Source organism: Crotalus tigris, unplaced genomic scaffold (genome assembly GCF_016545835.1).
Source record: "Crotalus tigris isolate CLP2741 ecotype Arizona unplaced genomic scaffold, ASM1654583v1 scf7180000018541.849907, whole genome shotgun sequence".
In the NCBI taxonomy this organism is placed as follows: Eukaryota; Metazoa; Chordata; class Lepidosauria; order Squamata; family Viperidae; genus Crotalus; species Crotalus tigris.
The window spans coordinates 587,383-603,635 of record NW_024097065.1 but is presented as its reverse complement, the minus strand read 5'-3'; the positions used below and the strand labels follow the sequence as shown (position 1 = coordinate 603,635).

General features: G+C 36.4%; 1 protein-coding gene across 5 annotated transcripts in view; it reads left to right on the top strand.

Annotated features, from left to right (window-relative positions):
* The window catches only part of RUNX1T1 (RUNX1 partner transcriptional co-repressor 1), a 175,259-nt gene that overhangs the window by 41,196 nt on the left and 117,810 nt on the right, over positions 1-16,253 (top strand). Inside the window, exon 1 of one of the 5 annotated variants that reach the window (XM_039353960.1) lies at positions 9,422-9,792. The exons of the other annotated variants lie outside the window; for them this stretch is intronic. Within the exon in view, the coding sequence (XP_039209894.1) occupies positions 9,786-9,792 (7 nt within the window). The 5' untranslated portion in view covers positions 9,422-9,785. Of the gene's footprint in view, positions 1-9,421; positions 9,793-16,253 lie in introns of those variants that run through there. 5 annotated transcript variants of the gene reach the window in all.

The following is a 16,253-nucleotide window of genomic DNA, read 5'->3' as shown; positions in this document are numbered from 1 at the left end:
TTGTATCATATGGAAAGCTTTCTTGAGAATAAAATGAGGGGTTGGATTCTTCCCTCCAAGACTGAAAGAGGGAAACTAACATCAATTCTACCCTTCTGACTCTTGGAGAAACATCTGGAGCAGCCTTGCAATCAACAGTTCTGGAGCTCTTATATCAAGAAGTTAAAAAAAGGCGGGGGGGGGGGGAGGAATGGAATCTGTGTCATGAGCTGGATGGGAGACTGTTTGGATCCAAACATTCCAGAGGTTTTTCTAGCCTTCAAGTTTAAAATAGTCCTTGAGTGGATTTAAATTAACTAACTTTTTTAAAGAAAAGCAAACTGAAAATGGCAGAAGGGATGCCAACATATCTGAGCCTCAATTCCATTGTGTGTTTTGCCTTCACAGGATCCTGGATTATTGGCACATTCTAGGAAGGCTTGTAGGATTGCTATGTCTGATCTTTGTTCAGTGGGCTTAGTCTTGGTTGTAGGTTTGTTGAAGAAAAATCAGATAATTGAGGCTTACAACAAAAAAAATCTTTATTCTTTCTTATAATTTTGATACTTCTTAATCAAAGGTTCTAGATCAGGGATGGCAAATTGCCAGCCCACGGGCCGGACACATCACAAGGAAACCGTGCCCACCCCATTGCCTGCAATGAGGAAAAAGTTCTGATATGTCGCATGATGTCACGTGACGTCGCAAGTTTGACATGACTGTTCTAGATAATGTATAATGTATAAACATAAAAAGAAGATAGTCTTTAAATCCCTAATAAAAATAACCATTTTATAATTTGCAAACTATTAACCATCATTAAAATAGCACATAGCACCCACACTAAAAGTAGCCCAACAACATCACAAGTTAAGTACCTGAACTCATCTTGAGGTGGGAATGGAATGGAATGGGATTGGAGGTTTTCTAGTCCAGCTCCCTGCTGAAGCAGGAGAACCTATAGAATCTCAGACAAGTGACTATCCAGTCTCTTCTTAAAAACCTCCAGTGATGGAGCACCCATGATTTCTGAAGGCAAGTAGTTCCACTGGTTAATTGTTAGGAACTTTCGCCTTAATTCCAGGTTGCTTCTCTCTTTGATCAGTTTCCAACTATTGTTTCTTGTCCTGCCCTCTGGTGCTTTGGAGAATAATTTGACCCCCTCTTCTTTGTGGCAGCCTCTCAAATACTGGAATACTGCTATCATGTCATGCCTATTTTTTTTTTTCTTTAGACTAGCCAAACCCCAAGTCCTATAGCCGTTCTTCCTATGTTTTAGTCTCCAGGCCTTGGATCATATTAGTTGCTCTTCTCTGAACTTTTTCACTAGCTTACCTCAAAAGGAGAAATTTTAGCAGGTGACTAAGCTGAGGGTTTGTTGTGGAGAAAACTTATGCAGAACATGATCCATATCATACATTATTGTTGATTTTCTCCTAACTACTGCACAAGGCAGCTTATCTGGGAGGAGCCTAGAGATGTGCTACTTCAACTTATTGTAACTTTGTTCTCCCATATTTTATTACAGTATACTAGTACTGTTCTGCTACCTTAGGTCAAATCTGATTTCATCAAGCATATTTCCATCAATAATGACTGCAATACTTGAGGTCATTAGAGAAAATCTACTATACAGATAGTCCTCAACTTACAACCATTCATTTCATGACAGTTCAGAGTTACAATGGCACTGAAAAGAGTGACTTTCAACTAGTCCTTGAACTTACGACCATTGCAGCAGCACCACCTTCCCAGGATCAAAATTTCAATACTTGGCAACCGGTATATATATTTATCATGGTTGCAACATCCCAAGTTCACATGATTGCCATTAGTGACCTTCCCAGCCAGCTTCTGACAACAAAGTCAGTGGGAGTGAGTTGGATTTGCTTAACAACCACACGATTCGCTTAATTGCTGCAGTGATTTGCTTAACAACCATGGCAAAAAGGACATAAAATCAGAAATGACTCACTTAACAAGTGCCTTACTTAGCAACGGAAATTTTGATCCCAATTTTGGTCGTAGGCCGAGCCTTCCATCCTTTCGAGGTCGGTAAAATGAGGACCCAGATTGTTGGGGGCCAAATGCTGACTCTGTAAACTGCTTAGAGAGGGCTGTAAAGCACTGTGAAGCGGTATGTAAGTCTAAGTGATATTGCTATTACCTGTATGAAATTGAGAAATAAATCCTTAACAAAAGCTATATGTTTCTTAAATGAGTTAGGATAGGTTACAGATGTGACTTGAGAAGCTTTTGTGACACCATTAAAGTAATTTGACAAGCCCAAATTGCAATAAAGGCACTCATAGTAAAGATACGATGATGATGATGATGATGATGATGATGATGATGATGATAATAATAATAATTAATAGTAGTAGTAAAGTTGGAAGGGACCTTAGAGATCATCTAGTCCAACCCCCTGCTCAGGCAGGAAACCCTATACCATTCCAGACAAATGGCTGTCCAGTCTCTTCTGAAAAACCTCCAGTGTTGGAACATTCACCACTTCTGGAGGCAGGTTGTTCCACTGGTTAATTGTTCTAACTGTCAGGAAGTTTCTCCTTAGTTCTAGGTTGCTTCTCTCTTTGGTCACTTTCCACCTGTTGCTTCTTGTCCTGCCTGCAGGCGCCTTGGAGAATAGCTTGACTCCCTCTTCTTTGTGGCAGCCCCTGAGATATGGAACACTGCTATCATGTCTCCCCTCATCCTTCTCTCCATTAAACTAGACATACCCAATTCCAGCAACCATTCCTTATATGCTTTAGCCTCCAGTCCCCTAATCATCTTTGTTGCTCTTCTCTGTACTCTTTCTAGAGTCTCAACATCTTTTTTACATCGTGGTAACCAAAACTGGATGCAGTATTCCAATTGTGGCCTTACTAAGGCATTGTTAAGGATCATTCTTTGGGAAATTAAGTTTACTGTAAGATGATGATGTCTTCCATATAGTATTTTCATATTACTCAGAAGTACAGAAAGAATGGCAATGCTGCAACACTCAGGCTGATATGTATACAAGAGAGTTGTAATTAGTGTGAGTTTGAATAATGTGATATTTGTTTTAACATGAATTGTGTACAGTTGAGGCACAATTACAGTTGGGGTTTAGATGCTGCTAATCTTCTTGTGTACAGTATGAAAAAGAGAAAGATTCCATTAGAGGAAAACAGTATAAATTTTAAAAAGAAGAGGCTCATCGTTACTTTTCAGCAAAAATTTGATGTAACTGAATGGTATGGATGTGATCATAGCAACACTAAAATAGGATGGTGTTGGAATGCCTGAATCTATAGTAATTTGTTTTGTTTTTATTTTGCTTTCTATGTGACTTCATATAGTCATGTAAATTCAAATGAGATGTACATTCTTTTTATCATTTACTGCAATATTTCATATAAACATATGAACATACATGTAAACATATATGTTTGAACATTTTCATGGACTTTTTTTATCAAGCTGGAACCATTTACCATATTTTCCATAGAAATAGCACTTCAAATAGTACAGATTCAACTATTGTGCATGGGATTTTCGAACTGCACTAATGAAGACTTATCTGTATAAGGAATCTTAAACAAGCACCACACACCAAGTGGCTGTGCACTTGATCCCAACCATCAACAGCTGCTGGAAAGCTGTCCTGTCCTCCTTTAATCGAGGACAGAGAATGGCATTTATTTTCTTTTTGTCTTCTGCAGTGTAAGCTAGTAACTTAACCATAGCCACTTCCCAAAGCCTGGGACTTTGGCTGGGATAATTTAAAGACAAATGATGAGAAATGTATTCCAGTGAGGTAAATTCCACTAACCAAGACATTTGGATAACATTGGTGTATAAGGTAGGAGCCCTAGAGCGTAGCAAATGGATATATTAAATAGAAAAAAAAGTGGAAAAGGAAAAGTGATCCTTAAGTAGCAGCCTCCCCTTATAATATATTGTAGCATAGTCTGAATTTATGTAGAGCTCTATAGTATTGCATATTTGCTCCACCTGGTGGATTTTATGAAGAATGTCTTAATCCCTTTTAATAAGGAGCTGCATATAACTGAAACACAAGATCCTACTCAAGAGTAAAGCCATCTTTCAAGTTTATATCAATAACATCCTTGTAAAAGGCAATATATTCAAAGAAGAAATAGATATCGAAGGTTTGCTTCCTGTATTCATTCAGTTTAGTGATTCTTTAGCAAACATACTATTTCAAAGCAATTACTAAGCTCTCTGCCTCAATTTCATCTAAATATATAACTTTTTGACATTAAATGGGTTAGTTGAAAGTTGTCTCTTAATTCCATTGCAAACTGTCAACAGGTGATGTAAGTAACAGCAGTGCCACCCAAATAGGTAATTGTGTACAGAGATATTTCTGTAGAATATTTGACATAAGAAAGTCCATATCTAGCTGACATTGGTTACTTTTGTTCAAATCCAATTGGATGTGTTAATATATGGATTATATAACTTCAGTCTTTCTGCAGTTCTCCCTCCCTGTAACTCTAAATTTTAAACAATCTTTAGTGAAAGTTAGAAACTTTCTCCATATGTGGAGAATTTTGAACTCTTTTTGTTCTCTTTAAACATGCTGCCCACCACCGTTTTTAGCATTTATTGTTGTAATAAAATGAAAAATGGGGGTGGGGAAGGAAATTGGTATCTCATGAATGACGTTGCTTGCAGTGTGGTGTGGAGCAAGTATTCAGAAAAATCTGTCCAGATGGCTGCCAGAGCTGCAGGTTTTTGTCTCTGGTGCTGAGAGGAGGGAAAGTTCACTGGAGCATACACTATCAACCCTTTGCATTTTAACAAAACTAACTTGCTCTCTGTCAGAATGGGGAGGTGGTGACACTGGAACAAAAAAAAAAGTTCTCTGTTCCATTGCAATCTCCTCTCAAAAGGGTGAAAACACATCAGAAACATCAAAATGGTCCTTTTTAAAAAAAATTAAAAGAAGACTAATATTTATATAAAGGAATTACTGTATTCTCTTTTGGAACCTATAATGCATTGAGCATACCGAAGGCCTTTCTTTGTATGGATGTATAATGAAACAACAATGAATCAGTTTTAATGTCAGATATAAGAGATTCAAATCGTTTGCGAGATTGTATTTGTGCTCAGAATAAGATTTCTAAACATTAGTTTCATTGGTTATATGGAAGTCTGTATGATAGGCTACAGATACTTATATTATATATTAATGATTGAATATAAAGTTAAAGATATACCATTTGTTTCACTGAAAGGATGTGTGTGAGTTGTCTAGTCCCTTTCAATTTGCAAAGTAAGTTGCAAGATTGTAATTGATTATTCATAATATTTATGTTACTTATATAATGTCCAGTTTATAATACTCTGGACAGTAGCTTATTTCCAGTTTGAAATGGCTTAAATTGTGTGTATACAATTTTAGGTTGTGTGTTAATTTTTCATAATTTCACTAATTGGATTTAGGTTTTATTTATTACATTCAATGTGTAGCCAGATTGCCTTTATGTTACATTTGTCAGCATCATAACCAATGTTGGCCTCCTTCTAAGATATCTGTATATGTCTATAGTGTACATTTTAATACTTAAGATCTCTTTCAAAATTATTATATATGATGATTCCCTGATTCCCTCCTATCCCAAAGCATATTGAGAATAGAAAAAAAAAACTCTCCCTCCTTCGCCCCACCATATATAAAAATACATATTTGCTGGTCTCCAAATATAGCCACTTTGTAAAGAAATAAAGTGTTTATTTCTGTTGGCATTATTCTTTTTTCTTCAAGATATATATTGAAAATACAAATCACACATCATCATGAATTATTTTAATGATTTTTTGAGTGAAAGAAAATTGTCTTTGTTAAAGGTTTAGTGTAGATACTGTGTCATGGCAGGACTAAGAAGAAAATCAATTATTTGAGTCTCTGATCTCTGTTGGAACATTTATGTTCTAACTTGAGTATAGTTATGATATCTAAAAGCAGGTCTTTACACACAGATTTATCTTTCGTAAAAGGTGTGACACATCTAATTTTCATCTTAATATGAAATAAGACAAAATACATTACTGGGAAATCATTTTCAATGTTTTTTAACGAAAGAAAAGTGACATAGAAATTTGCTAGAGAAATATAATAGGGAACACTGTCACTCAGTGCAAGACATTAATAGATGACTTCATTTGATATTGTGTTTACTGTACATCACAGTGACAGTCTAATGAATAAAGTTAGGAAAGCATCCAAAAGGAATTTCTCCACAAAAAACCTCAACACTTCATCTGTTAGGTGGGTTTGCCTTGTCAGTAAAATTTCTAGTGAAAACACTGATGACTTCCAGCTGAGTGGAAAATTCAATCTTTGGGATCTGACAAAACCTAGCAAATCATAATTCAAAAGTCCAATGAATGCTTCTTTTTTCACTTGTCAGTCACCCATAAAATATTATTTTCCAATATGTCAGCCTCATTTGGTGGCCAGTGGCTTGACTAGGAAAATGGAACAAGCAAGTGGACATTACTGAGTGTTCTTTTCAGCTGGCAAAGCTTCATGGAGTAGCTTTGCTCTAGATGTGGGGGTGTCCTAATGACCATTCATCAGTGCTCGTTGCCTGATCATTGAGTGCCTTCTCATTCAGTTTATCAAGCCTTGCACATAAAAAGTCAGAATAAGCATTATTCAGCTTTGTTAATGCCAAGTAGGAGTAAAATGTGCCATTTGAACCCATTTTGCCCTAAGTTTTTCACTTTGTTAATGCAGTCCTGCTTAAATGAGTGCCTTTATTGGGTCAGTCAGACTATCTGAAACTATTAATTGTCTTGAATTGAATAGCTGGTGGCAGACCAGAACAGATGGGATAGAAAACTATTTGGTTGGATATATTGCTTTCAATTAGGATCAATGAGGTTTCAATGCCTTTGAATTAACTCACTTAATAGTGGCTATGTGAAGTCACAGTGTATCACAACAGTATGTGAGGAGAAGAGAGGGGAAGTTGGAAAGATCCTCAGAAAAGCGTTTTCTTCCATAGCTACTGATAACAAAGAACTTTCATCAACTACTGTATGTACGCAATTCAAGGGACTTTCATCTATTGTAGTAAATTAGTATAAGGAATAGAGGGAAAGGTGTCTGTTTTCAAGCTAAAGGCCACTGTCCTGGCCTGCATATTGTTTTATTATGCCTAAATTAATTTCAGTGCACCTGATTGCATAAAGAGTTATAGGCTTAAGGCTCTAGCATGTAAGAATATTCTCTCCTATGGATAATTTTATGGCATTATAATTTTCTACGTACATTAAATTTCTCTGCATGCAAGAAAAATCAGTCATGTTTCTTGTATTAATGGGAGGATTCTGTGCAAATAAGGTAAGGAATACTGCTAGTTTTTGGATCTGTTAATCATTATTCAGATGTTCTTAATGGCTGTTGCTTATTTTGGACTTGTTTCATGAAAAACAAAACAAAAACTGTTACAGCATTGCTTAAGTGCATTAAAAATAAAAATAAAAATCCAGAAGAATTTATTTAAGGAGAACTGGCAAATAGGTTGCTTGCCTCTGAGTATTAAATACGGGAGGAGATGGAGGGGCATCTGGATGCTTGAGAAAATGCTGAAGTAGGCCTCAGATGTACAGGCATTCTGTGAACTCCCTTCCATAAGTAGTCTTCTAGGTGAGAATCTCTAGGGATCTAGTTTTTGTTGACGTGGATCAATTTAAACGGCAATTACTGTAGTCAGATAACAGCTTAAAAAGCCTTTTTACACATAGAAAAGATGCATAATCACACAGCATATGGTAGCATTCAATTTTCTGAGCCATAGTTTAAAGATTTACAATGTGTTGATATTGACCTACTTTTAAGATTGAATACAATTCTATTTTATTTAAATGTGTGGTACTTTTAGACCCATTCTTCTTTCCTCTGTTTCTAAAGTTACATCTGCCTTGCTTGTGCAGTGATGAAACACTGTTTTTCCATTAGCAAAAATGCCCCCCCCTATTTACATCTGAAGCATAGCCTTATGTATTTGCTTTTAAAACTTAAATAACGAAGTAGTGATCTCTCTTAAACACTTCATTACATAAATATTATCATCATGTTCTCTTTTGCATTTTTATTTTCTGGTTAGCTGATAATGTCTGAAAATCTTTTTTGCTTTATAAGAGTTTTGTTCTCATTTCCTACATTCCTCGGAATACAGTACATCATTTAATGCATGATCAATAGCAAGAATAATCAATTTGCTTCAAAGTGCCAAGTAGTTCATCAAAGATAATTCCTACTTATATAATCTTCCTTCCTTCCTTCCTTCCTTCCTTCCTTCCTTCCTTCCTTCCTTCCTTCCTTCCTTCCTTCCTTCCTTCCTTCCTTCCTTCCTGGAATAAAAAGATAATGAAAATAACACATTGAGTAATTAAATTTTTATTAAGGTCCCAAAAATTCCTTTATATAGTGACATATTTAAATGGCTTTTCTTCCCTGGTAAATTGACATGAGCACATAAATTTGGGGAAATGTTTAAACAGAAAGCAGTAATATGGCTTTGTTTGAATGGAGTTTAAATTGGAAACAAGGTGAGGTTTGGGTTTTGTTTTTTTTTTAAATGGGAGGGGATAGTGGATGAGTGAATAGAGTTGGCTTTTCCTCTTGCTTGGAATTTTGCGTAAGCCTGAATGCATTGTGGAAGGTATATGAGGATCAAGCTTCTGTTTCGCCTATGAAGCAGAGGATGCTTTACAAAGGACAGAAGACAGACTGCTGAGAAGAAAATAGGCAGCTTTAGATAAAGCACTGTAACAAAGACTTGTAGTTTTATGTATCATGGTGTCCATTAAAGCTTAATAAGGAAGAGTGCATTGAACCTAGTCAGGCATATGTTATTCATGGGAAGAATAAACATTTAAGAGGCACGCAGAAATAAAAAAAATGGGAAGAACATGATTGTTTAGCTTTTGAAAAAAGCTTTGCAGGGAAGATTTTTGTTTTCATCTCCCACAGTTTGATATGCAAGGGAGAGGGAGAATAAGCTGCAAATGTTTTGAGCATATCAATGCTAGAATCCCAGGGGGGTTAAATGTATTGTGGTAAAATGAAACTGGACTGCCTTTAAGTGTGTTCTATTTTATACATACCATTGAGAACCTGACAAAAGGAATGATTTTGATACTCTGCTCATAGTGATAAAAATCATATCTCAACAGCAAAAATAAACTCCTATGTTTAAGCCCATTGCTTCTGCATTTTAAAATTAGCAGTCCAGGTTCAGCTCCCCCCTCCCCTTTTAACATTTTATAGACATTAATTGTGAAGAAAAAAAGAGAAGGAAGTGCAGGTTTTTAATAGATCCTGCCTCTAGAAGAAAGGGTTAACTTTTAAAGAGGGAGAAAATGAATAATTCAGTGTTCAGCTTTATCACTCTGCATTTTGCTATCTATTCTTTTGGTCCTCTGGAACTTGCCGTGAAAGGTACAGTAGAAGAAGTCAGCTGTGAGGGGGGGCGGACTGTGATAATTTGCACACCCATCCCTGTCATTGTTCTGCCTGAAGAGACGGGGTTGGGTTCAAGGCCACATGTGCTCCTGTCATCATTCACATTTCTGCTCCAAGTGCAATACAGAGTGTCAGCTCTCCATCTGTCTTTGCAAATGTATGAGTCCAGCATCCAGCTTCCAGCTACAGAGGCACAATCAGTTAGGATGGCCCTCCTTGTTTCTCTGTGTTCATTCCAGAACAGGAGGCACTGAGACCTAAATAACCTCGCCTTTAGGAGAGACTCGGTTACTGTGGCTCTGTTTTATTCATAATGCCTGGTAAGTGACCCTCCTCCTCTTCCCCTTTTTCTCTTTCTTTCTTGATTTTCCTCTAAGCACTAATCATTTCATGGACAGATTTTTTTTTGACAGACAAACTGAAGACCTTGAGGTTAGCATGCGCAAAGAATAGTTTGAAATGTGAATTGCATCCTATTTGTAGAGGACTGTGTAAAGTGTGTGAGCGAATGTGTGTGTGAGAAAGACAAGGATTATTTAGGATATAATAAATTGGAATGCTGAATATTAAAGGAAGAAAAGGCAGTGGCCAGCCTGTCTGCCTGTGAATGTACAATTCAGTGAGTTTGTGACAAAAAAAGGGGTTTTTATTTCTTACGTTTGACTATATTCTTTTATCTGTAAATCTTTCATCAAGGAAGGAGGAATTGTGTAATTGTGAGGAAAGTCCTCACAATGAGCTCCTGGAAAAGCTGTTTGTGTTAGAGACATGAAGTGAGAGGGAATACAGCAAATTATATCTGATTTTGCACTTAAAACCAACCCGCTGCCTTTCACAAGCAGCAGCTGAATATTGGAACTGTATTTTTCCTTAACATCTCCTTAAAATTGCATATCTGCTGAATGAGTGAAACTGTTATGGAAGTGGAAATTTTTAGAATGTCAGTTTCCTCCTGATAATATTATCCTTGGACCTTGACCTCTTGCCTAATTGATAAATGGTACTGCCAGTGGAAATATGTCATTGGTGTCGAGTAAATTATGTGAAGGGATTTGGGGGGTGGAGGGAAGTATGTGTGTGAGAGAGGAAGAGAGAATCTTTTGTAAATGAAGGAAGAATGGAATCTTTCTCTTGATATTCTGCAACGTACATGTATATTTGCAACAACATATTCAAGTAATGATAATTAAATTACTTATATATAGATTTTAAATAACAGTGAGTGATTCTATAACTGATTATTATGGGGAGGAGTGGGGGGAGAAGAAAATATGCTTTCTTTGCTGAAGAGTGTGTACCCATCACAGATGGTGTTTTGAAATAGTATCTGCCAGTTTGCTTTGATCACAGTTGTATGTAGGTATTGCCAGTGTTTAAAGAATTTATTTTCTTCTAGGATGTGTATTCCTGGTCATTTTTATCACTGACATGTTTTTTGTTACAATTGCAGTCCCAAATCAAGAAAGTGAATACATGTGCTCATAGAACAAGACTGAGAATTGATGCAGGCAAATTAATTTGAATAAATATCAACCAAATATTAGGAAATACAAGTTTTATCTCTTTGTCTGGAAGTGATAATGTGCAGATTTTATATTCTGAGAGAAGTAAGCTTAATTAGTAACATAGCTACGACTGCAGTGATCCTTCACATTGAAATGCTACAATGTTTTCTACAGGAGTTCTGCATGTGTGGGTATATAAACTATAAATGTTTCTTTGGAATGTTATGTTTGGTATAAAGAAGGTCTTAGAAATAAATAGTTTTGTGACACTTATGTTGTCACAGAGTGGCCAAAGCATGCTTATCTATGTACAGTATCTGTATCTTTAAACTTATTAAATTATTGGCTCTCAAATTACTTAATCTACCTACTAGTTAAATCACCATGCATCTTTAATAAAAAGGGGTTGAACTCCACTTGTTTCTATAGACATTTATCAGTGCTGCGGAATTTAATAATTACATAAATTTTTAATTTCCAGCAGACTTTTTAACAGGAAACAGAAATGATGTACAAGTGAGACTTGGGAAGAGAGAGTCTTAATGTTAGCTCTGAGTGTTAGAAAACCTTGCACTTGGATACAGAGAATACCCTAACAGCTGTGACTGAGAGCATGTGCCAGAATGGAGATACTTGAGCAGATCTGACACTTGGCTATTTTTGACACCCATCTGTACTCCCCACCCCCCCTTCCTTTAGGATGCACTGCGTCTCAATCTGTTCATAGCATATTTCAGCATTTTATTATTATATTGTTGGTATTTTTTCCTCCAAATCGGCATTATTAGCCATCTGTGAAAGATTTTGTACTTTTAAAATAAAGATATAATGCTCAGGAAAGGAAAAGATGTTTAAATTTTATGAAATCAATATTATGTCATTGCTGTTGTATGCATGTGCCTTGAGTTTAGGGGAAGCATTCTTTGAAGAAATTCAGGTATTTATTCTTTGCGTTGCAAGAAAAAAATGAGGGATCATATACAGTACTCCAGCTTTCTGGTTTTAATTATAGCAATAATACTCTTAGAATTAGTTACAACTTGTGATTTCTGTTAAGTGTTATGTTATATTTTCTATAGGTAGAAACCTCTCTAAAGACACTACTGCTGGAGTGGGAGAGAGAAAATTACAGTACAATAGAATGGATATTTTAAATAAATTCATATAGATATATGAATGGTAGCAGTACATGACATTTCGCTACATAACATTTCAAGTTAGTCCATAATACACAGTCGTATAATACTATGAAACTAGGCCTTAATTTTCAGTAAATTCAGGAAATCATATAAAGTTATACAGTGTCTTAAAGGTTGGCACTTTATAGTGTCTTAAATTTAGCAGGAATTATCTCTGAGTAGACATAATTAAAACTGTACATAAAGACAATAATTTTGTACTGTTCACTTTTTAAGCAAAACCTCAGTAACAGTTTATGAATTTGTTTTGTTATTAGAATTGGTTTAGGGTTTTGGGGGAGGGTTTTTTTTGTGTGTGTGTAAAATTACAAATTTACCAGTCATTTTATCATCCTTTCAAATAGCAGATGTTGGCCTACAGAATGCTTTATTGTTGCCCATAGCAATCTTTAGGATTGTTGCCTTAAAAGGACAATCTCTAATCACAGTCATTGCAGCCCAGAAATAATGCTGTTCTTTCAGAAGATGGCTGGTATTAGGTCAGACCACCCCTTCTTTACTTCTGCTCTCCAGATGTGGCTGCAAAACTTTTTAAGTTCATGTTTCCAGAGGAAAAAAAGGAGGGAGTGTTTTCAAATCTGGTTTTACTTAAGACATCTCCATCCTGGAGTGCATTTCATAAATTGCCCACATATTTTTCTTAGCAGAGAACTTAACTGGTTATAATTTTAAACACATGGTTACATCATGTGATATTTTCAAAACATTTGTACACATAGCTATAAGGTCTCAGCCGAAATGATCCATCATCTCATAGGCAGCCCCTTTTTAAACAATATATCTGCATTTTCCATTTAGCAGAGCTATATATTATTGGCTTACATTCTGGATAGTAAAACATTGCATTGCTGATTGTAAAACATGGACTTTATTATCTGTTGATAATTGATTTGGCATTTATAGCCTCTGTGTACCAGAGAAAGGCTTTCTGGATTTAAAATTAGTGGAAGCCACTGATGATTAAAGAAAGGAAGCACAATTACTGTTGTCCCAGTAACTTCACCTTAGGACAGTGGTTCTCAACCTGTGGGTCGGGACCCCATTTGGGGTCAAACAACCATTTCATGGGGGTCGCCAAACAATGCAGTCCGCCATTTTTTCCCCCTTTCCTTAGCTGTGCTACTCCCTTTTATTCTATTGGGTTTTGAAAGCCAATAGAATAGACTCTCTTGAATAGAGTCTAATTCTATTGGCTTTCAAAAGCCAATAGGAATTGTCCAGGCTGTCTCTGCCCTGCTGAGCCCACCAAAAGTCCCATTCTGCAAACGGTGCTGCAAGTTGTCTGCAATGAAGGCGAGCTATCTGGAAGCTTCCACCCCTCCCTGTGAGCAACTACTAAAAATTTAAGTAAAAGAGGGCCAGGGGTGGGAGGTGGGAGGCCGGCGGGCGCTGGGAGGGTTGCTGGCATGCGTGGGGCCCAGCGGGTGCCTTACCTCCCTTGGGCTGGGCCAGCTGGTGGCCCAGCCGGTGGTCGGCCTGTGCCGTCTCTGCCACTTGCCAGCTACACCTTGGCCAGCACAGGGGATGGCACCACGCATGCGCGATGCTCCTGGGCAGGGAAAGTCCTCGACTTACGACCGGTTAGGTAGTCCTCGATTTACGACCAGTTGGGGGTCGCGGCATTAAAAAGGTTGAGAACCACTGCCTTAGGAAGATCCACAGTGGTGGGATTCAAATATATGAACAACCGGTGTGTGGATGCTGCTTCCGGAAGTCCATTCTGGGCCTGGGCAACAAAAAGTTTGCTACCGGTTCTGCCAAACTGGTGCAAACTGGCTGAATTCCATCAAACCTTTTGTTTATTTCATTCCAATTGAATGTATATGTGAGTACTATTATGCAGCAAACAGCTTAAACTCTATTAACTTGGCTCAGTTCTGTTTTAACTTGCTGTTGCTATGCTATTACTTCAGGACAATGCTTTACAAAACAAGTGTTCTGCCAATTGTAGAAAGTATGTCTGGAAATATTTAAAGGGCTTCAGCAGTTAATGCTGTATCACTGTTTCAGTCATCATACTTAATATCTTTGCTTAACTGAGGGGTTTAGCCAGTAAGTAAAACCCTGATGGATACTTTTGCCTCCTGGATTCCTGGAAAACATATTGACAGTTGGAGAAAGTTATCTAAATATTTTCAAGAGGTGCAATTTTGTTCTCTTTATCATCTTTCAAGTTAGTAACAGTTTCTGAAGTTACAGAATAAATTTATTTTGGGTGATTTGTGAGACAGGGACTTGGTCTGGTTTGTGTACAATATAATCTAAACAGAGCTGTTATTTCTCAATAATAGGACTTAATTATTTTTCAATAATTATATAGTACTCAATCTTCCTAACCGGCAGATTTTCTCATATATTCAGTTTATCCTCCTGAAACTTATTTCAGGAAAAAGATTCCAATAGGCAGGCAGTCTGTCTGCCTCTATTCCCCCCCCCATCTCTGATTATTGGTTTGATTTCACAATTTTGGGTACCAATTTTGACCAGAACCTTATGAAATTTTTGTATAGAAAATGATTAATGAGTTTCCGTCATAGAAACTTCAATGATGAATGAATTTATATGTAAACACATATCAGTAAGCATATATTTGTTAGATATAGAGACTTATATTTTCTCTAGGACTTCCAAGTGGCTTGCATAAAGATTACTGTTTAATTTTACCCTTAGTACAATAGCTTTGTAACATATACTGTGAGGCACAATGACTAACCCAAAGTTACCCAGTATATTTATACAACTGTGAATATACCTGAAACAGATTTGAGTCAGTCCAAACCCCACACTTTGACCACTGGCTCTTGACCAAAGCAAATATTACAAATTCAATACTGTACCAATCTGGTATTCTTCAGATACTTTGGCCATCAGCTCCAAGGTTTTTTTTTATTGATCTTTTTATTCTTATTGAGGAGCACAAGGAGACTTTGGATTATACTGAGTGTACTGAAATATACCAGGAGCATTTTTACAACTTTTGTTTCACTTGATTGTACCAAGTTGTAGCTCAGTTCTAATGATTGACTTAGCAAGGATGAAGTGTGAGTGAATGACAGTATGTCAATCTTTTGTCTTTCTCTATGTACTTCACTGAATTTACCAATGTTGTCATAGCCAAAGTCTTTTCCTTTGTTCACCGGGTAGAATAATCTGTGTATTCTGTATACAAACAAATTTTATTACATACCTGAATTTTTGAACTATCTTCCCTGAAGAATATTAAGGTTGAAGTACTGGTAATGCAAAAGGATAGAAAAAAAATCAAAACAAATGTACTATTTTTTTTTTTTAAAAAAAAGCCCTTTCCATACTGCACTTCCTCTCTTTTATATGCTTTTCTCATATGATAATGTTAATTACTACAAGGTGGGCTTGATTAAATTGTTTTAAGCAACCATTTTTAGCATGCTGCAGTTGGATATGACCAGATCCATAAAATCCCTAGACTTTAACATTTTAGGAACTTTAACCAATTCATTCTTCATTTCCTAAAATTATCTTGGCAAAGAACAAACATAGCCACTCTTTCACCTTAGGTGAACTTATGTTAGGAGGGCCAGGTCTAGATTACAAAGCTGTAGATGATACTAGATAGCAGGCATGTTGTGTTTTTCTTTGCTGCCATCTATGGTTATCTGGATTTTTAAAGCCCAATTCTGAGAGATTTAATGTATATGCAATCTGTACTTCCTTTTGTAAGAAGAAGAAAATACTTGCTTATGCATTGTGAAAAGTGTAAGGCATTGACAATTGAACAAAAATTCACAAAGTCAAAAGTTGTTCCTTACAAACCCCATTAAGATGAATGAAAACTACATATGGCTATATATCTCAGAAGACTTTAGTACATAATTATCATATCTGATTATTATTAGTGCTATCGTGTTTGATAACTAGCTCTATAGTAGGTATTATACCCCTCTGTGTATCTTATACAAAATTTAAAGGACTCAGACTTTCAATGGCTAACTGTGTTTTCAATATTTTCATGTGAAGGTTTAGAATTTTAAGCATACGATTATTCATTATGTAGTACTTCAAGATAGATCAGACTAGGAATTCAGTGTTATGTAGGTC